Raw genomic sequence first — 22689 nt, forward strand, 5'->3', positions numbered from 1 at the left:
TTCTTTCTTTCTTTCTTTCTTTCTTTCTTTCTTTCTTTCTTTCTTTCATTGGCTCTTTCCTATAGCTGGAAGTATAGCAACCACTCATGGGTTTGATTTCACTACTGATTGGCACAGGAGTATTGATTTGTTCTGTTTCTGACCTGTGTTGGTTTGCCCGTCCTTAGGCAGCCTCCTGGCCCCCTGCTCCATGGAGCTCACAATATTGGTGCCAGACTTCATGCAGACATCTGATTGGCTTAGCCAATTACAACTTAGGACTATGGCACTCAAGGGATCCACCAGCCTCAGCTTCCCCAGTAGTGTGGATTACAGGCATGTGTCCCATGCCTGGTGGGCTAAACATTTCCAAAGAAACATCAGCAACATCAGTAAGATTAGCTGTTTTTGTTTTTGTTTTTTTTCAAACAAACCAGGCTACCCTGTGATGACTACAGGCAAAATCTGTCCCTCCCCCAAAATCTGTCGTTCTGGATTATAATCAATTTAACTTTGGGGAGAAAACATTTTTCTTTAGTCCTTTCTGGAGAAATTTTGAGCTGTTTTAATATCTTACAGCAATTTGGATCTACCTTTTAGGTGCACAGGAAAAATGCCCATGACCACCTTAATGGTGTCAAGATAGGTTCTGAAGAGTTATGCATCCATCACAAAGAATACTTTAGCAAGGTTCCAAAGAATTAGTGTTTGGAAACTTCAGGATAGAAAATTTTCTGAGGCTAAAAGTTGGTTCCAAGTAAGTGTCAAAATTCTATATGGACACAAATTTTTCTTAGAGACAAATAACCACAGGCATACATGAATTCAAAATAGTTGAGGTTTTGAAGCAATGACTGGAATGAATTAATATTCATAAAAGCTTCTCTCTAACATGAAGAAAGTGAATTCCAGTGTATCCCTAGTAGGAACAGTATCTACCAGAGGCCCTGCCACATAGCCAAGGAAACACCCTGAGACTTGATTGGCCCAAGGGACAAAATTTGAATCATTGATACATTTCTCCTTGCCAAAGCCCTTTCCATGGAATACACTGGGCCAGCTCAAACCAGTTGATTGTTTTCTCAGTGTGAACACTTATATCTTACTTGCAAACAGATCAGAGCTTGATTTGTTTTATTGATTGTCTAAACTTAGAAAGTAATAGAGAAAACACTAATAATGCAGATTAAACCTAAAAATGTCGTACACAGATGTTTTTCCCCCAGAGAACCAGTCACACATTTGTTCAACATGTTTAACATGTTGAGCATTAACCAGCTCACCCCTGTTTTGGTCCCATTGTATTCTGTCTTCTTCAATCTATCCCTATCTACTGACTCCATCTCTGACATTTACATACAGACCCATGTCTTCTCCATCCTCAAAAACCCCTCGTGATCTATCCATCCCTGGTAGCTACTGTCCTATGTCTCTCCTCCTTTTCATGATTAAACTCCCCGAAAAAGCCATCTACATTCAGTGCCTTCATGTCCTCTCTTTTCACTTGATTCTTTGCGCTGTCTGGTCTTTGCATTCTGATTTCATCATTCAACTGAAACTGCACCTTCCAAAGCTACCAATTACAAATCTCTTAACTGCCCAATCCAATGGCCTTTTCTCACTCTCCTCCTTCATTACCCTTCCACAGCCTTTGTCCATCACCACCTTCTCCTACTCTGTCTTCTCAAGATTTTTTGTGACTCTGTTCTTTCCTGGTTCCCCTCTTCATCCAGGTCATCTCTAACTGTAGGTGTCCCCCTAAACTCCCCCTTTATGCTGTCTCCCATGGTGATCGCATCAGTTCCCATGAGTTCAATTATCATCTCCATGCAAATGATCCCCAAGTGTATAATCCCGCCCTGACCTTTGTCTTGACTTCCAGTCCTGCATCACCATTTGCCTTTTGGGCATCTTGAATTAAGTGTTCTGGAGGCATCTCAAACTAACTCAGTGTGCTCCAAATAGAACTCGTTATCTCTACCCCCCAAACCCTTTTATCTTCCTAACTTCCCTGTTACTGGTCAGGGCACCACCAACCTCCCAGGTACCCAGCTTCATACCTGTATCATCCCTGACTCCTTACACACACTGCACGTATGCAGTCTGTTGTCAGGTGCTGTAGTTTCTACCTTTGTAAGATCTCTTGAATACGCCCTCTTCTCTCTGACACTGCTCCCACCCTGGTGCAGACTCTCATCACCTCACACCCAGACCATTGGCACAGCCTGCAGGGGGCTCTGCTGCCTCCAGGCCCTCCCCACTGCCGTCCATCCTCCATTCAGCCACCAGAGTGATCTCCCTAAAGCAAAGATCATGGCTCCCTATTACCTTCAGCATCAAGAATTAAATCCTACTTGCCATGAAAGCTGTTCATGCCCTGGCCCCCTTCCTCCAGCCTTTCCTCTTGCCCCTCACTCCCCTCCATACACTGAAGTCTGGCTCCTGGGGCCTCCTGGCCATTCCCCTACAAGACGGTCCAGCTTTGTTCTGTTCCTCACCCCCAGAAGGTTCTCCTCACTTCTGATTCTGAGCTCTCCCTTTTTTCGAGACTCCATTCAAAGCCTGCTTTCTGCAGAAGAGCCTGCCTTTCCCAGCTCCACCCCACAGCAGATAGCACCTTCCCTGTGCATTATCTTCCTTTAGTTGCTCTGATCTTATATGCACATTGTGTCTTCCCCATTAAAGCATGTCCAGGATTTCCTCCCCCTTTCTTATGTCTGGTGCCTAGCACAGTGCCTGGCTCATAGAAAGCACTTAATAAATGCTTATTGACTGACCTCCTGGTCACTTAAGGATGACAGAGGCTGGTCCATCAGAGTCAGTGGCCTCCAGGCTTGGTGACAATCCCCTGACTGAACAAATCACAGGACCTCTCTCTGCTGACCAGATGCATTTGTGTATGGGGACTGGGCCAACTGAATCCACCTGGAGCAATACCCTTATTTAGTGCCTTCTAGCTAGACAGTGTGCTAAGAGCTGAGGATACAAAGAAAGGCAAAAACCAAAACAAAAACTAGTCCCTGCTTTCGAGGAATTTATAACAAGGTGCAAATGAGATAAATAAGTAAATGTATGTGTGCAGATGTATGCATACATAAATACATACATATATATATGTATATGTATATATGATTAGTAGTAATATTAAGATGAAAGGCACTTGGGGCAGCTAGGTGGCACAGTGGATAGAGCACCGGCCCTGAAGTCAGGAGGACCTGAGTTCAAATCTGGCCTGAGACCAAACACTTGACACGTACTAGCTGTGTGACCTTGAGCAAGTCACTTAACCCTGATTGCCTCATTTAAAAAAAAAAAGATGAAGGGCACTGGCATTATGGGGACTGGAAAAGGTGAGATTTTAGCGAGGGCCTGACGGAAGCCAGGAGACAGAGATGAGGAGCCATACCAACCAGCAGGCCATGTAGTAGTCTAGGCATGAAATGATGAGGGCCTACATGAGAGTGGGGCAGTGTCAGAGGAGAGAAGGAAGCATGTACGAGACTGGGAAGGTAGAAACAACAGGACTTAATGACTGACTGAATATGGCGGGTAAGAGTGAGGAGTCAAGGATGCGCTGGATGACTGGGGGGGGCACATCAGAGAATCGAGAAGTTCGAAACAGGACAAGTTGGGGGGTCGGGGGGGAGACAATTCCATTTTGGAATACCTACAGAACATCCAGTTCAAGGTGTCCAGTGGGCAGTTGATGGGAGCCAAGAGGTCAGAACTGGAGCTATACATCGGGGAATCATCAGCATCGAGATGGTGATTGACTCCATGGGAGCTGAGGACGTCATCCAGTGAGACCGTACAGAGGGAGAAGAGAAGGGGGCCCAGGAGAGAGCCCCGGGGGACACCCACGGTTGGCAGGCAGGACGAAGATGAGGATCCAGGCCTGTTCATTGGAGGGAGGGTGATGACATCATCCCCTGTAAGGAGCTTTGGGTGCGGCTCCTGAAACCTGGGATTGTCGAGGTTGATAAGAAGGCACTGGTAAAACCATACCATGACATCTGGAACGTCAGGGCCCTTCAGCTTCCTCCAAACCTTGAGCATCCCTTAACACCCCCACCATACCTGGATTTAAAGAACTTCTGTGCTTAACAGCATCCCCCAGGCTCCTGTCACACCAGGGACCCCAAAAGGATCCATCGGCCTAGTAGCATAATAGACCCTTGTTGACCGATTGGCTTGTTTGGGGACCCAGAATAAGCTTCAACCCTGGAGACCTAAAGCAGATCATCCAGAAGTCTCTCTCCCAGTCCTCATGACTCCTTGAGATCCATGTTTTTGGAGGTCTCTGGCCATACAGGCCAGACTGGGCGTAGCCTTCGCCAGGCACCTAGGGATGGCTTAGGCTTCTGAAGCTGCAAGGTAGCCGCTAGCTTTTGGGGAAGCAGGGGTGCTATAGCCCAGCCAAGGGATACCCAACGTTGAAGGCACCAAGGTAACATGGCCAAGAAGGGCCACCATCACCACATGGATACAAGACTGCCCTTCACTCTCCCTGCTGCTTCCCCACCTAACCCACCATCAGCTGCCCTGAGTGAATGTCTCCACCCCAGGAGAAAGAGAAGTAATCGAAAGGAAGATGACAGGCACCTCCCCCGGCCAAGCAGGAAAGCAGGACTCCAATGGTCCAGGAAGAGCTTAGAGCAGATAGTTGTTGCTTCCAGCCCTACCCAATACCCCTCAGTCCCTACATGAATAGCCTGCACTATGACCATATCAACCAGTTAAGGCTAGATTGTTGGACTGGGAGTCAGGAAGACCTGAGTTAGAATCCAGCCTCAGATACCCACCAGCTGTGTATGTCCCTGGGCAAGTCACTTAACTTCTGCCTGCCTCAATTTCCCCATCCTAGAAAATGGGGATGACAATATCACCAGCCTTGTTATGCCGATCAAATGAAATAAATATGTAAAGCTCTGGGCAAACCTTTAAGCGCTACACACATGTGGGCTGTTGTTATCATCAACCAGCTTCTGGAGGAGGCACACTTTTCTGTCCTACAGTGCTGCAACGGCTCTCCTTTATGATGGACAAGCAAGGCCTTGCCTTCCTGAGAGGTGCAGCATTGGGCAGATTTGAGTTTTTAACTTTAAATGATTGTTTTTGAAAATTGCATGAAATATACCCGCTGGCTTTTCGATCCCTGCTTGAAATCACAGGTTAACAGATGCATGCATGGGTTTGTTTTCCTATGACAATTTCACAGGGCCTGCAAGCCATTTTTAGAGGATTCTTTTCAGAACTGCTCTCAAATCCACATCGTAGGAAGAAACCACATCCGTACATTAAACGGGGATGGGGGTGCCTACTATGGGCCAGGTTCTGTGCTAAACACCTTACGGTTATCTCATTTGAGACTCACAACAACCCTGGAGAGAGGGGTTATTATTATTCCCATTTTACACATGGGGAAACTGAGGCAAATAGCAGTGAAGTGACCTGCCCAGGGTCACACATTGGTACGTGTCTGAGGCCAGATCTGAAGTCAGGTCTTCTGAATCAACATTATAAGTCTATGTTATGCCCAGTTCAAATATGGAAATTCATTGGAACCTACCTGCTTTATGTAGGGAATCGTTTCAAAAAACTGAGGTTTTTGAATTTTAAAGTTTTTTTTTTTTGTAATTCAGTGAACCTGTGAAGACTACTCTGCATGAAAAACATTGATTTTCCTTCTAAAGTATCCCAAAGCTAACTCAGCCTTGCCCTGACGCGAGCCATCCTACTTCTCAGTATGCAGAGGCTTACTGATGGGTGTTCAAGGAGAACTAGCATCCTTGGGGCTAAGTTCCCCTGCTAGGTTGGGGCAGGGCAGGAATGGGAAGCAGATCAGCCTTAGAGCGCTTAAGACAGAAACATGCACCACATTCCTCCATCCCTCCTTAAGATCAGTCTCCTCTTCCTTCTGTGATGGGTTTGCATTCCAGGGAGAATTCTCTAAGGCACCTCCTTGAACCCAGATTATTTCTGTGACATCATTGAACCTTGAGAGGCTAGATTCAGGCTATTTGGCAAGCACCGCCCAATTCTGAAAGACAGGAAGTTGTCCTGTATTTGCAGTAACTTTGGTCTCAGATACAAAAGTATGTCAGCAGTTTTAAAAATCTCTCCTGCTGTGTCGTAGGCATCTGTAGAGCTGGGCCCACAGCTTAGGTTCAGTGGATTACAGTTGAAGTCCTTCCCAAGAGTCGCTAGGGGGCCGTGTTCCCTCAATAAAACCGCAAAAACTGATGCTATTTAGAACCAAATCAGCCGGGGACTTGTAGGAAACCAAGGTAATATTGTCTTAGAAAAAGGAGTATGTCTTGAAAATTTGTTCGATTGAATCTAGTCATTCCAGAGCGCCGATTAGGCCTGAAACGTGATGGTGTGATTCGTGTCTTCCCGGGTTTCCACGAGCCGTGGTCTGAACAAGGATCCAGGACACTGGGTCATCTGCTCTGTGGAGTCCAAGGGGTGCAGTTGGCTGTTAGATTTACAGGAAAGAGCCTTAGATGCTTCTAGGATCCTTTTGCCTGCATCACGCCCTTCGGTCTTCTATTCGGAAACCCACATGGCACACGAAAACAGGATTAAACCCCTGAAAGGGTTCGCGTGATGTCCTTCCCTTGTGCATGAGGTTGGAAAAAACGTCATTGGAATGGACTGATTCTCTGGATGGGTTTCAAAAAAAAGACAAAAAAAGGACTTTCACCTTTGTGTTTATGGAACTAGTCAATCAAACCATTTTAGGGGAAAGGGCAGGCTTCAGTGAACATCCCCTGTCTGCTTTGCTCCCTCAGTGTGACTAGGATGGGCTCCGGACACTTGAAGGGTCCATTTAATCTTAAGGGGAAGTTATGGCCCAGTGGCCAAACATCAGTGGAAAGGGAGTGATTCAATTACGTCTAAATTTCTGCTAATTAAAGGCATCACTCAGAAGTGATTGCTGGGGAAAGAGTTCTCTTTTCTTCGTTCCTTTCACCACCAGCAGCCTTTTTAAAACATGCCAAGTCTAAAAATGTTTAGCAAGAAGGCTCCTAATGGGAAGAGACGGGGAAAAGGGACACATTATTCACTTGGGCTTTTCAGTCAGAGATTCAGGGCAAACAGCTAACCTCTGATGAGTTCTGAAATACCCCAGGCTGACCCTCTGTGGGCTTGGCTGGTTTCATTGGACGGGGTCCTACTGAAATACATGTGCTAGGGAGAAAATGCAAATTGCTTGGAAAAACACCCAGCTGCCCCTTTCCTCTTAACTAGAGTGTGTGAGGTACAAAATTCCTTTTTCTGTTTCCCAAATGAATACCCTCATTATCTGAGGTTGGCTGCGAAACTCTCCCCACCTAGTAAGGGAAATAAAACTCCACCCTCTTTTACAGACTACTCTAGAGGCAGATGGTGGTCCAGTGCTCTGAGCACCATGCCTGGAGTCAGGAAGACCTGAGCTCAGATGAGACATTTACCAACTATGTGATCCTGGGCAAGTCACTTAACCTCTGTCTGTCCCAGTTTCCTCAACTGTAAAATGTGGATAATAGTAGCACCTACCTCCCAGGATTATTGTGAGGATCAAATGAGATATTTGTGAAGCACTTAGCAAAGCTATAAATGCTGGATATTTCTATAGCACTGTCAGCTGAAAATTCTCTCAAGTTTGAGGCTGGTTAATTCTATTTTTAAACATCCATTTAGCTCAATTCACTATTTTATCACATGTAACCATTAAATACAGCATTAGTTAAAAAAAAAAGTGGGGTGGGGAGAGCAAAAACTTATCTGTTGCTAGACCTAAGGACTAGTGAATGGATGCTGTGGGTTCTGCCACCACTTTTCATGAACAGTTATCTGTTTTGAGTTGGGTGATGCAAATGGTCCCCCCAAGAAGATGGGGAGACCACAGGAGACCTCCATAATTAAAATGAAATTAATGGTGCACTCAAGTTACCCTTCCAAGTCCTTTGTGTATCAGAGCCCTTCACCATCAGGCTGTGATTCTTCCAGAGGCCTGGGGCCTCTTGTCCCAGCCTTAGTATCCAGTCTCTGCCACTATTCCAGTGGGCCCCTCCTTGGAACGATCTGGCTCCCAAAGAATACCATTTTGCCTGGTTCACTAATGGCCCCACCAGCTACAAAAGTGGGATGTGAAATTGGATGTTGGCAGTCATTGATCAGGTACCAGGGGATACTGTGAAAGATGGAGGTTCTCTGAGAGGGATGAGCTGCTGTCAGCCAGCTAGCATTTCTGAAGACCCTTCTATGTTCCTGTAGGGCAGCTAGATGGCACAGTGGATAGAGTTTGGGGCCTGGAGTCAGGAAGACTCATCTTCCTGAGTTCAAATCCAGCCTCAGACACTTGCTAGCTGTGTGACCCTGGGCAAGTCACTTAACCCTGTTTGCCTCAGTTTACTCCTCTGTAAAATGACAAACCACTCCAGTGTCTTTGCCACGAAAGAGTCGGACATGATTGAAACAACTGAACGACAACAAATATGTTCTCAGCATGTGCTACGTGCTTGGGATACAAAGAAGAGCAAAGATAGTCCCCGTCTCAAGCATCTCACAGTCAAACAGGGGAGACAGACAGCTCCCAAGCAGCTCTGGACAAACAAGTTAAAGACAGAGTAAACGGGGGTAGTCTCAGAGGGAAGGCGCTCAAATTGAGGAGTGGAAGATGCTGGTATTTTAGCTGGTACCCGAAGGGAGCCCAGGAGGTCGGGAGGCAGAGATGAGGAGGGCGTGCATTCCAGGCCTGGGAAGCCACCAGGGAAAATGTCCGGAGTTGAGACACGGAGAGTCTTGTGTGAGGAACTGCAGGGAGGCCAGTGTTACTGGATAGAGTATACGGTGGTGGATGGGTGGGGACAGAGTGAGGTATGAGAAGCCTCAGAAGGTAGGAAGCTTCAAGGCTGGGGTGAGAGAGCTGTGAGGTGTGGGTTGGATAAGAGCTTCATCTGTGACCTCTGGGCAGTGGGCATGAGTCTGGCTGAGTGCTCTGGGCCCCAAGAGAATAGGAACGGGCCCCTTTGGGGGCAGGACCATTGCAGGAATTTTGTCAGTGCTTCTCACTACCTACAGCTGTTTGTGGGCATGTCAGCACCCAGAGAAGATGTCATCTGCCTTCTGCTGGACCACTTTTGGCCTTCTTTCCCTCTCTGAAGCCTGTGGCACCATTGATCATCCTCCTGGGTCTCCTCCTACCTCTCTGACCACCCCTTCTCAGTCTCCTTTGCTGGATCTTCACCCAGGTCATGCCCACTGACCATGGGTGTCCCCCAAGGCTCTATCCTAGGCCCTCTTTTCTCCCTCTAGACCATTCACCAGGTGATCTCATCAGCTCCCATGGATTCTGCTATAATCTCTATACAAATGATTCTCAGATGGATTTATCCAGCCCTGACCTCTTGACCTCTAGTCTCACATCTCCAAATGCCTGTTGGACATCTTGACCTGGACATGATGTAGACATCTTAAACTCAACATGAGCAAAATGGAAATAATCTTCTTTTCTCCCTTCCCCTCTTCCTAACTCTGCTGTTGCTGTCAAGGGCAGCACCCTTTCCTCAGTCAACCAGGCTTGTAACCTAGAGTCATCTTCAACTCTTTACTCCCTCTCACCCCCTATAATCGACCAGTTATCAAACCCTATCACTTCTACTTTCCCAATATCTCTCAAACAGCCCCCTTCTCTCCTCTGACACTGATAATAGCCCTCACAACCTCACACCTGGAGCAATTGCCTACTGGCCGGTGTCCCTGACTTCTCTCTCCCCACTCCAATCCATTTTCCCCTCAGATGCCACAGTGACCTTCTGGAAGCATAGGTGTGATCATATAATAAACACCAATGACTCCCTATTATCCCCAAGATCAAAGACCTTCATGACTTGGTCCCTTCCTAACACTTACTGCCCTCCACAGATTCTGCCACCCAGCGACACTGACCTCTTTCATGTTCCTCGATCATGATACTCCATCTACTAACCATGGGCGTTTTCAATGACTGTCCCTCCATACCCGGAGTTCTCTCTCCTCACCTCTACCTCCTGGCTTCCAGGGCTTCCTTCAAGTGTCAGATAAATCCCATCTGCTACAGGAGGCCTTTCCCAGTCCCCCTTACCGGGAGGGCTTTTCCTCCACCAATTATCTCCAGCTTATTCTGTCTATTTCTTGTTTGTTCATGGTTGTTTGCATTCTATCTCTCTCATTAGATTGTGAGCTCCTTAAGAGCAAAGAATGGTTGTTTTTTGGTTTTGTTTGTTTGCTTCTTTTTGCTTTTCTTTGCATCCTCAGCTCTTAGAACAGTGTTCAGAACAGTGCTTAATTAATGATTGTTGACTTGACCTGACTCCCACCCGGATGCCTTTCCATGCTAAGGCTCCACTTTCCTGGTTAGTGACTCCCTAGAACCATCATTTCAGAAAGGACCCCAGCCACGATGCCCTCATCCCTGCCTAGATTCCCCCTCTAGACTTCTCTCCCCTGCCTGGTGCTGTGTCCCAACATGGGCACCCTTTTCTCTCTTCCCCACCCCATTGCTTTCCAGGTCTCCCATATGTTGTTTTCCTTCATTAGAATGTAAGTTCCTTGAGGGTAAGGGTTACCTTTTTTGCTTGTTTTTGGTATCCCCAGCACTTAGCATTGTGCTTGGCAAATAAGGAAGTAAATGCTTTATTTACCTGTCTCCAACTAAACAACCAGGTTGAAACTGGTACAAGAATGGTGGAGGTTCGAGAGTAGGCACATTGGCATTTCAGATATGCGGGCCATAACACCATGTTGTTCTGGGGGTGGGGCTGTTAACCCCTAACTAAGGATAACAAGGCTACTTCTACCCATAGGGACTCTTCCTGTCAGTCACTCTGCCTATCCCACACGGTCTTCTACCTGCCTTCAACTGGCAAATTTGCCTCTTTCCTCTACCTCGGGGCCTCTGCTAAATAACAACCTTCTCATTGTAGCCCTGAGTAGCAGAGGTAGGTTTCTCATCTCCCAGAGCCATGTCTACAATGCATCAATGCCGCCCCAGAACAGGGGAGAGCTCTCCAGTCCAACAGTTTCTCAGCTCCAGCCTCCAGGAAGACTTGCCAATGAAAATGGACAGCCTTGGACACCCTGTCTGACCCTCCCTTATTCCAGCCATCTCTGCTGCAGGGTTGCTCAGGCCTTGAAACCCCTGACCTCTCAGAAGATTTCATATAATCTGGGGAAATAGCTCACTTACCCAGCAATGGGCAGGTCTCCTTTCCCCCAAGATGATTTGGATACCAAGTTGTGGTGCAAAAAGAAAATATGACTGCTCTGTAAGAAATGATAACTGAGAAAATACAGAGAAGCCCCAGAAGACTTGTACAAACGGAGACAGTGAAATAATCAGAACAAGGAAGACTGATTCCTGAGAGCATTCCATTAAGTGCTTACAATGGGCCAGGCACTGTGCTAAGGGCTGGGGACACAAAGAATGGAAGATAAAACTGCCCTCTGCCCTCAATGAGCATCCACTCTAATGGGTGCCATGACTCACATAGACCAGACACATGCAGAGGGGATTGCAGGTCACCCGAAAGGGGGAGGTGCTAACAGCTGGGCACTGGGCATGGACGGGACAGGAGGCAAGCCGATTGTGAAGAACAGTCCAAGAAGCTGCTAGAATTAGCGGAAAACCAAATGGGGCGCCTGGCACGGGGCAGCTCTTCTGTGCGCCAGGTTCGTAAACACTGCAGCCTCTTGTTAGATTTCACATGGCTCGGTTACTCCCGCACACCCTGCACACGCGCGTCTCTGCCTCATTCCTTACCTAGCCTTCCTCACTGAAAACAGGGACCTGGGAAAGACCTTAGTTTGAAAAGGCCAACGTTGCCCAGTGCGTCCTGGGCCGTCTCCAGTCGTCCTGATGGATATCTGGCCACTGGCCCCAGGTGGCTCCGGAGGAGAGAGTGAGGCTGGTGGCTCTGCACAGCCCTGCCTCGCTTCAATCCAGTTCATTTGAAAGTCCTGGCATCACCTCCCTGATGTCACGGTCCTGTTGGAGAACGAAGGACAGACGACAACAACAACAACACACACACACACACACACACACACACACACACACACACACACACTCCAATACCTTCTGCAGTCATGTTTGGGGTGGAGTAGTAGTAGTTATATCTCAATGCGAGAGGTAGTTCTGAGCTCAGAGCTCTAATACCTACTTGTAAATTTTCCTTTAAACACTAAAGCAATAAAAATTCCTTACTCTCTAAGGATGAGAGATAAAAAGAAAGGTACAGAGAGAGGGAGAAAGAAAGAGAGAGACAGGGAGAGAGAGAGAGAAGAGAGGGAGAGAGAGAATAGGGGGAGAGAGAGAAGAGGGAGAGAAAGAGAGAGAGAGAGAGAGAGAGAGGAGGCAGAGAAAGGGGGGGGAGAAGCAGAAACAGAAAGATGGAGACAGGAAGACAGACAGATCTGGGTGTATTTGTATACTAATTCATAAACTGGGTAGTTCTAACTGTCCTAGGGACCTGCATTCCCCCAAAACTCACTAGGATATTGCTCAACTCAGAAATCTGCATTAAAAAAGACTATTCCTGACTAATGAAGTTGGTGGTGCCTAATGTTACCTGGCCAGAATTAGGAATTTTGAGATCTGACTATATGCTTTGAATCTTAACTAAAAAAACTCTCTCTTTCTACATCTTTTCCTTTGGCTGATTGGACCCTGGACAAAGAAATCTTGTCCAGATGACCAGGCCATAGAACAATCACGGCTGCAAATACACACCCTCTGACTACACGAACAGTCTGAGTTTAGGGAAATGTTTTACTAGGGCTTGAGGTTGCTTTCCAGAGGGCCACCATGAGCTGGGCCCTAAAGGACCAAGAGACGCCAGTAAACAAAGTGCTTCGATGGGATGACAGACACTAGACAGAAGCACACTGACCCGGAGCCCCCACCGGCAGCTGCCTTAGCAGGGCTTAGTGAGAACAAAAGCTCTCCAGTACAGCTGCTGGAGGTCCAGGGCCATAGAGTATGAGCCAGAGCCCAGAGGAGGCATGTTTCTGACACATCTGGCTCCTGCTTCTTCAGCGGCCTTTACTCAGGGCATAGATTGGTGGGACCTGAAAAACTGCCAAAAGCAGCCTAGACCACAGTCACACAAGCCAAGAGATTCGACTTGTTTAAACAAGGAGAAATAGAGCCAGATTGTTCTCAAACACTGCTCCAGTTCTATTCGACACTGCTTTATATTTTTATAGATTTAAAGGGGGATGGATTAAGAAATACTGGGTGGGTAGAGCACTGGCCGGGTAGAGCACTGGCCCTGGAGTCAGGAGGACCTGAGTTCAAATCTGACCTCAGACACATAACACTTACTAGCTGTGTGACCCTGAGCAAGTCACCCCAATTGCCTCACCAAAAAAAAAAAAGAATATTATAATATTTAACAGTTTGTAAGTTTATATTCTCCAACTGCGATCTTTAACTGGCTTACAGAAAAACTAAGCCCCATCCTCTACCCTTATTCACCACCTTAAGAAACTTGTTTGTTTGTTTGGGGCATTGCTAGACAGAATGAGGTTTATTTAGGGATGTCACTGAATATTGCATTTGTGAGGACAGGACTTGATTCAAATTTTTGAATGTGGGTGATGGATGGGGATGGCATTGCACTCTGCAGAAACAGACGTTTTTAGGAGGAGGTGCGGAAGAGAGGAAAACCATTTTAGATGCACTGAGTCTGAGTTGCTGCTGCCTATCGGAAGTCTAGGTGGGGCCTCTAGCTAGCAGATGGTTGACATTCTAAGACTGGCACTTGAGAAGGATTTAGGTTGCATATGGAGGCTGGGCATCATCTACAAAGTACTAATTGGACCCACATGAACTGGTGAGATCAACAGAGAGAGATTCTACAGCAAGGGTTTTTTTTTGAGAAAGTTGGTGGTGCCATGGTTAGAGAGCTGGGCCTGGAGTCAGTAAGACGAGTTCCAATCTGGCCTCTGACACTTATGGGCTGTGTGACCCTGAGCAAGTCACTTGACCTCTGTCTGCCTCAGTCTCCTCAAATGTAAAATGGAGATGATAATAATAACACCTCCTTCCTAAGAGTTTTGTGAAAATCAGATGAGATAAAGTTTGTAAAGCACATACCTTTAATAAATGCCTCCTTCCTTCCTTCCATGCTATTGACCCCTTTGGCAGTCTGGTGAAGCCTATGGACCCCTTCTCAGAATTGTGTTTTTGTATGAATAGAGTAAAATATGTAGTATTATAGGGGAAAACAATTACATTGAACTGTTTATCAAATATTTCAACAAGCTTGCTGATCCTTGTTGACAGGGCCAGCCCCTAAGTGTTGCCTTGACTTGTCAAACATTAGCATTAGAAAATTAAGACTGATCCTGTACCATTTATTTATGGATCTTATTTACAAATAATTGATTTTGTCCTGTAACTGCTTATGTCATTGTTGTCTCTGAACTTAGTTCCAAGTTTAGCTGCCTTGTAATGGGTTAAGCTTAGCAATCCAATTCTCCTACCTCAAGGCATTTAACTGACCTTGGAGAATGCCTGTGAACACAAGGGAGTGGGGCCTGCTCTCTTTACACCACCAAGCTATCCCTCAAGGACGTCTCATTTGCTGTCCAAGAGTCTGGGCTGTCGTCGCACAACTGGACCCAAACAATGAGCACTTCTCAGTCTCGTGAGAGAAGAAGGGGGGAGGGATCGCTGCCAGCCTCATCACCAAACTTCCAACCACTCATGCTGTTCCCTGTGCTTCAGTTTTGTGCCCTCAGGCCTGTGACTGTCACCTACCCTCTTCTGTCCTTTGTTCTTTACTCCCCAAAACCTACACAAGGGGAACTATCCACTCGCTCAGGATCTTTGGTATTGATGGAGGCAAGCCGTTGGCCCATTTATTGGCAGACAGCATGCCTCTGTCAATAAACATTATCCTGCTCAGAGATTTGCTTCAGTTTACCCTTTGATTAAATTCCAGTTGTGACAGCATTAAGGACAAGGCTGCTAATCAGCTTACCGTATCTCCAGACCTTGATGAAACTGGTAGGTAGAAGAGAGACAGAAAGGCTTCTGTGGGAAGAATAGTTTAATTTTCATTCCAGGATGAATAAGGAGCTTGGTGAAACAAATTGGTTTCCTTTTTAACTGTATATATTCCTTTTATATTGAAAAAACAAGTTCATGGATCTCAGGTGCAGAACCTGGCTAGAAATAGGAAAGGGCAGGACCATGGAGAGATCCCTTGGGGTTGCCCACGTTCAGGGTGGGAGGTGGCAAAGTATGGTGGATGGAGTGCTGGACCCAAATTGGAGTCCAGGATGCAAATTCCACCTCTGACATTTACTTCTCCTTTCAGATCCTCATCAGGGAAATGGGAAACATAAGTAGTACTGACCTTACGGGGCTGTCAGGAGGCTCAAATGAGATAATATGGTATGTAAAGTGCTTTGCAAATTTTAAAGCATGATGTAAAGTCAGTTATCATCATCATCATCATCCTTTTGCAAAGGAGACTGGAAAAGCTTCCCAGACACTGCAGGGGGGAAACAGGAGAGAAGCACCCTGGAAATCCACAGAGGAAAGAGAAATGGGGGACTGAGTGTCAAAAGGAGGAGAGAAATCCTTTTCTTGAGTTTCTGCTTTTGCTTCAGCATGCAGTTCAAGTCAGCAAACACCGATTAAATGTTTCTTTTTAGTAATAATATCTGGTAACCATAGAGTGCTTTAAGATTTGCAGAACGCTTCCCATGTGTTACCTCATTGGTTCACTTGGTCACTAGATTCAAGTCCCTGACCTCAGATAAAAAAAGGGGAAAGGATCTAGTTCTTGCATCACAGCTGTTCATATTCTGCTGGATGGATAATTTTTTTTACTGAGTTTCCCTTGGTTTCTCTTATAGATCAAATGGTGGGTTTTTTTATTCTTTCAGAGGTTTTCTTTTGTTGTTTTCCTTTTTTTTTCCATTGGAGCATTTTTATTTGAATGTATATTTTACACCCTTAGAAAAAGTATCCCAGGATTTTCCCTGTTGTGTGTTTTCGTCTTGCTTCCTCATGGTCCATGATGCCAGCTGAGGTTGTAAGTACAATGAACCCAAGCTGACGGGATGGTAGCAGATTCTGCTACTTTTCCAGATCTTTCAATTGAACACCAAATCTGGGGCTGATTACACCACACTTGTCTGCCCGTGAGGTTCACAACAATTTTTCCTGCTCTGTGATCATCAATGATCTCAAATTCGCCAATGTAACCATGCTTCATCATCACAGTTAAGAACCGGACAGCATGGCCTAATGAGAACCTGGCGTTTTCCTCACTTTTCTGCATTGCTGATGCTTTTGAGAGCATCTGCCAGGATGTTCATGCGCATCACGGTGGCAGCGCAACAAGATGGCAGAAAGAGCTGTTGTTTTCATTTCTACAGAGCCTTAGAGATGAGGTTTTTTCTTGAGCCCCACCCCCCAAAGGTGTCTCTTTTTGGAATTGCTGCTGCTTTTATCAGGGGAACTTGGTGGAGTTGGCTTCCTTGAATCCTTATACTCTGCCATCTTCCTCAAAATCTGGTTATAAATTTAGAAACATTTCCATCAGAACTGAATGGAATGCAAAAAAAAAAAAAGATACTCAAAGGGTTAATGTGATCCCTGGGAATTGTCTCACTCCTCTCGTCTTTTAGAAAATAGACATATGAAAAAGGAGAAGCTGGGATCCCATTCTGTAGGCCAAAAGTTCACCAACCTATGTTCTGTGGGAGGGTACTGGAGGTCACTCTCCCTGTATGAATAGTCTCTATCAACCTTGTTTATTTATGATCCGTTCTGGTCAAGCTTGGTTGAGCTAGACACACTGCCAGTACTCCCCACTCTTTCCTCCCCTCCACCAGTCAAAATGTTACCCATCCTTCTAAGTTCACCCCAAGTTAAACGTCCCCTGGGGAGCCTTTCCTTAATACTTCAGGTGCTGCTTCTTCCCAGAACCCCTTAACCGTTTATTGCATGTACCAGGTGAGTTGGCACCCAATGTTACAAACTGTCTTGCTTTTTTGGGGCGGGGTTAAGGTGGGGGGTGTATATGGGACTGGGAAAACAGTGATACAGAAATGCTGCCTGAGTTCTTAGACAGAACTGGTGGGGAAAAGATGTACTATTTGAGTAAAGGAAGATGTGGAAGGGCAGGAGGATACAAATTTTCATTAGCATAAAATTTCATAATGGTGAAATTGTAAGATAATATATCTATTTGGTAAAAGTACCCTTTGGCTGTCCCTGCCTCTTCATTTATCCCTCTTGGTTCTGTTCAAAGTTTGGCTAAAGCATCACCTTCTATAGGAGCCCTTTCCAATTCACCCCATCTACAGAGCCTGCCGCTCAAAAATTCCTCCGTCCTTATTGACCCCTTCCCTTCCAAGGCTACATTCCATCTACTCCACAGGTATCTTTTACATACCCATTTATAATCATGCTCCCTCTCTCCATTAGAATGGAAGCTCCATGAGGCCAGGGACTAGTTTTTGCTATTTCTTTGTAGACCTGGGCTCCTAGCACGGTGCTTGGCACACAATTAAGTGTTTAATATATATGTTGGCTCCAACAGAATATAAGTTCTATGAAAGCAGGGACCATTCCATTTTTGTTTGTACCCCCAGTGCCAAACACAAGGTCTGAGAAAAGGGTAGTAGCTTAATAAATGCTTGCTGATTAATGTAATAAAGAAAAGGTGTCCTAAGGAGGTTAATTCTCTGTGTGAAAGATGATGCGTTATCCATTCACCTGAGGTGTGTCAATTGGATGATTTGGGAGCTTCAGAGTTGGTGAACTTAAGCTCCATGAGGGCAGGGACTGTATCCCTTTCGAAATCGTTGAGTCCTCGGCCTCCAACATTGCCTTCCCTTTGCAGGTGCTTCATCAGCATTTTCTAAACCTGAATTTCAGTGCCTGACTCCCTCATGGATTATGCCTCCCCCCTGGGAAACACGGCAGGGAGCTTAAATTCAGGAAGCATTTTATTATGTGTAGGGCACTGGGTTAGATGCTGGTGATACAAAGATTTAATAGTGCCAGAGTTTCTAGCCTAGTAAACTGATCAAGGTGAACTGTCAACACACTGAATTCAAATGGATGCTGATGCCGCATCAATGCAGGTTCACGCCAGACTCAATAATCCTCAGGAAAGTATTGGATACACAACCCCAGGTGCTCTCACATGGTCACACTGGTAGATCTCTGGATGAGTAAGGATGTACTTGGTATTTCAGCTATCTGTGACATTCAAGGATGTGACTGCAATTCACCTGGAAAGAGTAACTACCTGGAACCAGGTCAAAAGGATGTGCAAAGGAATGTGGTGCCACAGAACTACAGGCACCAGGTTTTTTGGGCAACGGAAATGTCTCCTCATGATTCAGAATTGTCTCATCTACTGTTAATGACTTTGGGGCCAAGCCACAGTCAATATCACATAAGATTTAGCAGCCAACATTATAAAGAAATGGAGGCTTAGTATGATATTGCAGAAGGCAAAGATTACAGCATTATGACCAAAAAAACCCCTACCCAACAAAACAGAATATAATCCTACAGGGGAGAAATGGATATTTAATGAAACGGAGGACTTCCAAGTCAGGTCATAAAAGCAAATTAGATCTGAAAGATAATTTTTTCCTTATTCTTCTAATTTGCTTTTATGATCTGACTTCTTATATTGAGGCCATGAATCCATTTGGAATTTATCTTGGCATGTGGTGTGAAGTGCTAGTCTAACCCTAATTCCTACCACTGTCCGGTTTTCCCAGCAATTCTTGTTGTACACTGAGTCCTTACCCCAGTAGCTGGGATCTTTGGGTTTGTCAAACACTAGAATACTAGACCACCTTTGATATGTTATATATCTAATCTGCTCTACTCACTGACCTTCCTATTTTTTAACCAGTATCAAACTGTTTTGATGATTACTACTTTGTAGTACAGTCTGAGATCTGATACTGCTAGGCCTTCTTCCCATTTTTTTATTCTATCTTTTGTTCCTCCAGATGAATTATTTTTTTCTAGTTGTATAATGCAATCTTTTGGTAGTTAGAAGTAGGTCTCATGTTTGCACCGTTAGTTCAAGTTCATGGTAGAACAAATGAGACAGTCATAGGCCATTGAACAGTTAATAAAAGGAGGTTTACTTAGCTGTAAGATATTAAAAATACACAGAAGCTCATAGTATGGGTAGACCCCGTCCCCCTTGTCACCACATGGAAAGTCCTTTGGTCAGCAGGGCGAGGTGTGATGATTCCTGTGTTCTTTGGGCATCCACCAAATCTGAAGGGCATCAACCCCTGTGGGTTGGATTTTTTACACCTTTAAGTGACCAGGAAGCTATAGTCAGAGGCCTCGAAGAAGCTGCATCAAGGAAGACACAACTTGAGCCTCACCCCTCCCTCAGGCCAATCTAGTATTGGCTTTGTGATTTTTCAAGGAAAATCGAATCTATTACATGTTACATGAGAGAGGGAAACCCTGGGAGATATTGGTCTATCACTGCAAGAAGTAAATTAGTTTAGGCAGTATTGTTATTTTTTTACTATATTGGCTCAGTCTGTCCATGAGCAGACAGCTAGGTGGTGTTGGGCCTGGAGTCAGGAAGGCCTGAGCCCAAATCTGGCCTCAGACACACTAGCTATGTGACCCTGGGCTTAAACTCTGTTTGCATCAATCCAGTAGAGAAGGAAACGGCAAACGACTCCAGTATCTTTCCCAAGGAAACCCCATGGATGGTATGGTCCATGGGGTCATGAAGTCAGATAGAACTAAGTGACTAAACAACTCTGTGTGTGTGTGTGTAATAAAATCTAACTTGACTTCATTCTCTGAGTAGGTATAGAAAAATCATCTATATTCCGAGTTTGAAAGATTTTTTAAATAGTCAATAAATATTTATTTAGCACCTATGTGTGCAGGCACTGTGTAAAAGCTTCTTTTGCATTCAGAGCCCTGGTGTCTACTTTGAACAAGTAAATATAATCTCTCTGCACTTACTTCATTTGTCACAGAAGAAAGCACCTGTTCCTGTGGAATTATTAATTTCTATTTTAGAGATAGGCTTTTGTAAATACTGATTAATGCTTTCCAAATCATAGGGGCAACTAGGTGGTACAATAGATACAGCACTGGGCCTAAAGGCCAAAGTCAGCCCCTGACACTTGCTAGCTGTGTAATCCTGGACAAGGCACTTAATCTGTCTGCCTCAGTTTCTTTAAGTATAAAATGAGAATAACAGTTATCACCTACCTTCCAAGGTTGTTGTGAAGATCAAGTATTTTGTAAAGCACTTAGCACAGTGAGGTGCTTCATAAGGGCTTGTTTCCTTCTATTATTTTAAATCCTAACATATTTAATTCATGTGTCTTTACAGTTACCTGAATTTTGGGTCTATGTAAAGTTCTGATACTCACTTGGAACCACAACAAAAGCTACCTTTCATTCCCCCAGGAATCCGTTCCTATTACTACTCAGCTCTCCTAAGCCTCAGAAAACCTGCAGTCCTAAAGCTAGCAGACTAACTGCTTTTGGGGGAAAAAATTAATTTTCAGGCATGTTGAAACACTATTGGACTAATGGTAGCAACAAACACACGGATTTTCAAAATCTATCTTGGCTCCATTAAGGTGGTGATGAGCGCCTTCCCTGGGAACCCAAAAGGTGGCCCCAAAATGACTCGAGAGACCAACTCCCACCCCAGGAGCTTTCCCCAAAGCTGCACTGATTACAATCCAAGAAGACAGATTCGGGGGAAAAAAGGGTGAAAAATAACTCCCTTTTGCTTGCGGCCGCGACAGTGCAGCCTTGGTGGGTTTTGTTTCTGATTTTTTTTTTATTATTACAAACTTACATTAAACTAAGATGAACATTTCCTTATACAAGGAATGGAAAAAGAGGTTTGTGTACGCTGCCATAAATCTCTATTACACATAGATTGCTTTTTTAAAGTGTATGATAAAAACATGGCAGTCGCAACACTTCCTGGCTTGTCTATGCCCTCCTCTGCATTTCCTTCTACTTTTAGTGCGTTCTTAAGGCTTCATTTGTGATCTTGACTTCCTTGTTTTCTGGCATCCCTTTCCTGCCCTCCTACTCCCCTCCAATAAAAGCCCTCCCCTTTAATAAATAAATATCGTAAGGAAAACAGATCCACATATCGGCTACTTGAAAACATACGTCTCATTCTGCACATCTAGTGCATTATCTCTCTGCCAAGAGATGGGAACCATGACTTATCATCAGCCTTCTAGAGTCATAATTGGTTATTAATCATAGTTCTTTCCCCTTACAATGTTGTAGTGATTGTATAAATTGTTCTCCTGATCCTGCTCACTCCACTCTTCACCAGTTCATAAAATCTTCCCAGTTTTCTCTGACTCCATCCCTTTTGTCATTCCTTACAATGCAGTAATATTCCATTACATTCATATACCAAAATTTGTTCAGCCACTCCACAAACAACGAGCGTTCACTTTGTTTCCAGTTCTTTCGCTACACAGACAAGAAGAAAGCTGCTACATTTATTTTTGGATATACGGGTCCATTTGCCCTTTCTTTGATTTCTTAGTGTTTAGCACAGTGCTTAATGTTCACTGACTCACTCTTTGGGGATTTATATGCCTTTTATTGCTAGGTCAAAGGGTATGCAAGTTTATTGACTAGGGTAATTGAAATGCCTTCCAGAACAGCTGGCCCAATTAACAGCACCACCAACAGTCATTAATGAGCCCGTCCTCTGAAAACTATCAACAATTGCCATTTTCCTTTTTTTTGTTCATCTCTGCAATCTGATGGGTATAAAGTTGAGCTTCAGAGTTGTTTTTATTCAGATTTCAGAGAATTGTTTCACTTTGTTATAGACAGCTTGCCTTTCTTCATAGGAGAACTGTCTGCTCATATCCTTCGACTATTTATCTATTGGAGAATAGCTCCTTGTACTTAAAAATTTGTATCAATCCCTTATATAGCTTGGATAACAGACCTTTACCAGAGAAACCTGCTACAAACAAGTTTCCTAGTTGCTGACTAACCTTACTTGTTTGCAAAATCCCTAAAAAATCCAAGATCTCTTGTGGATGTTATCCTTCTTTGAAAATTTTAAATGCTGTTAGAAATATGGGTAAATGCTGCCAGAACTTGCTTGAAAATGTGTTTTAATGTCTACCTGAAGTTTAAAAATAAAGACACTTTGGCCCTGACTTTCAAAGAGAAAGTTTTTAGGTGACTTGGCTCCATAGGAGTCAGGCAAAAACAACAACTTTGTGGCTTTCAGAATGTTTGCGATACAACTATGTATTATTTACTTTGTCACAAATCCTGGGGAACAGAGGTCTATAATTTTATATTTATTTGAGGGTTTTCTTTCTCTTCTGAGTTCCCTTTTAGTTTGAATTCAAATTTTTTTCAGTGAAGAGTATGGTCCAGCTCAACTCCTGATACATACTACCTCCTAAGACTCTGCATTCGTAAGGCTTCTTTCCAGTGTGAATCCTTCGGTGTTGGGCAAACTATTTGCTCTTGAGAAAGGCCTTCCCACCAACTTTACACATGCAAGGTATGTCCATAATGTCTACTATGAATTCTTTGAAGTCAAATAAGTCCTACCTTCTGGCAGAAGGCATTACCACACTGTTTACATTCCAAAAGGCTTCTCTCATGTGAATTGTCTGATGTCCAGTAAGTCCTGA

The 22689-nt window shown here is 44.7% G+C and overlaps 1 protein-coding gene across 1 annotated transcript in view; it reads right to left on the reverse strand.

The window, feature by feature from the left end:
• Positions 1-3542: 3542 nt before the first annotated feature.
• The window catches only part of LOC114032249 (zinc finger protein 501-like), a 26965-nt gene continuing 7818 nt past the window's right edge, over positions 3543-22689 (reverse strand). The window contains exons 4-5 of the mRNA XM_027847492.1: positions 3647-3940; positions 3543-3561 (exon numbers count right to left, since the gene is read on the reverse strand). Of these exons, the coding sequence (XP_027703293.1) occupies positions 3543-3561; positions 3647-3940 (313 nt within the window). The remainder of the gene's footprint in view (positions 3562-3646; positions 3941-22689) is intronic.

Source organism: Vombatus ursinus, unplaced genomic scaffold (assembly GCF_900497805.2).
Source record: "Vombatus ursinus unplaced genomic scaffold, bare-nosed wombat genome assembly UNPS02015411.1, whole genome shotgun sequence".
Classification (NCBI taxonomy): Eukaryota; Metazoa; Chordata; class Mammalia; order Diprotodontia; family Vombatidae; genus Vombatus; species Vombatus ursinus.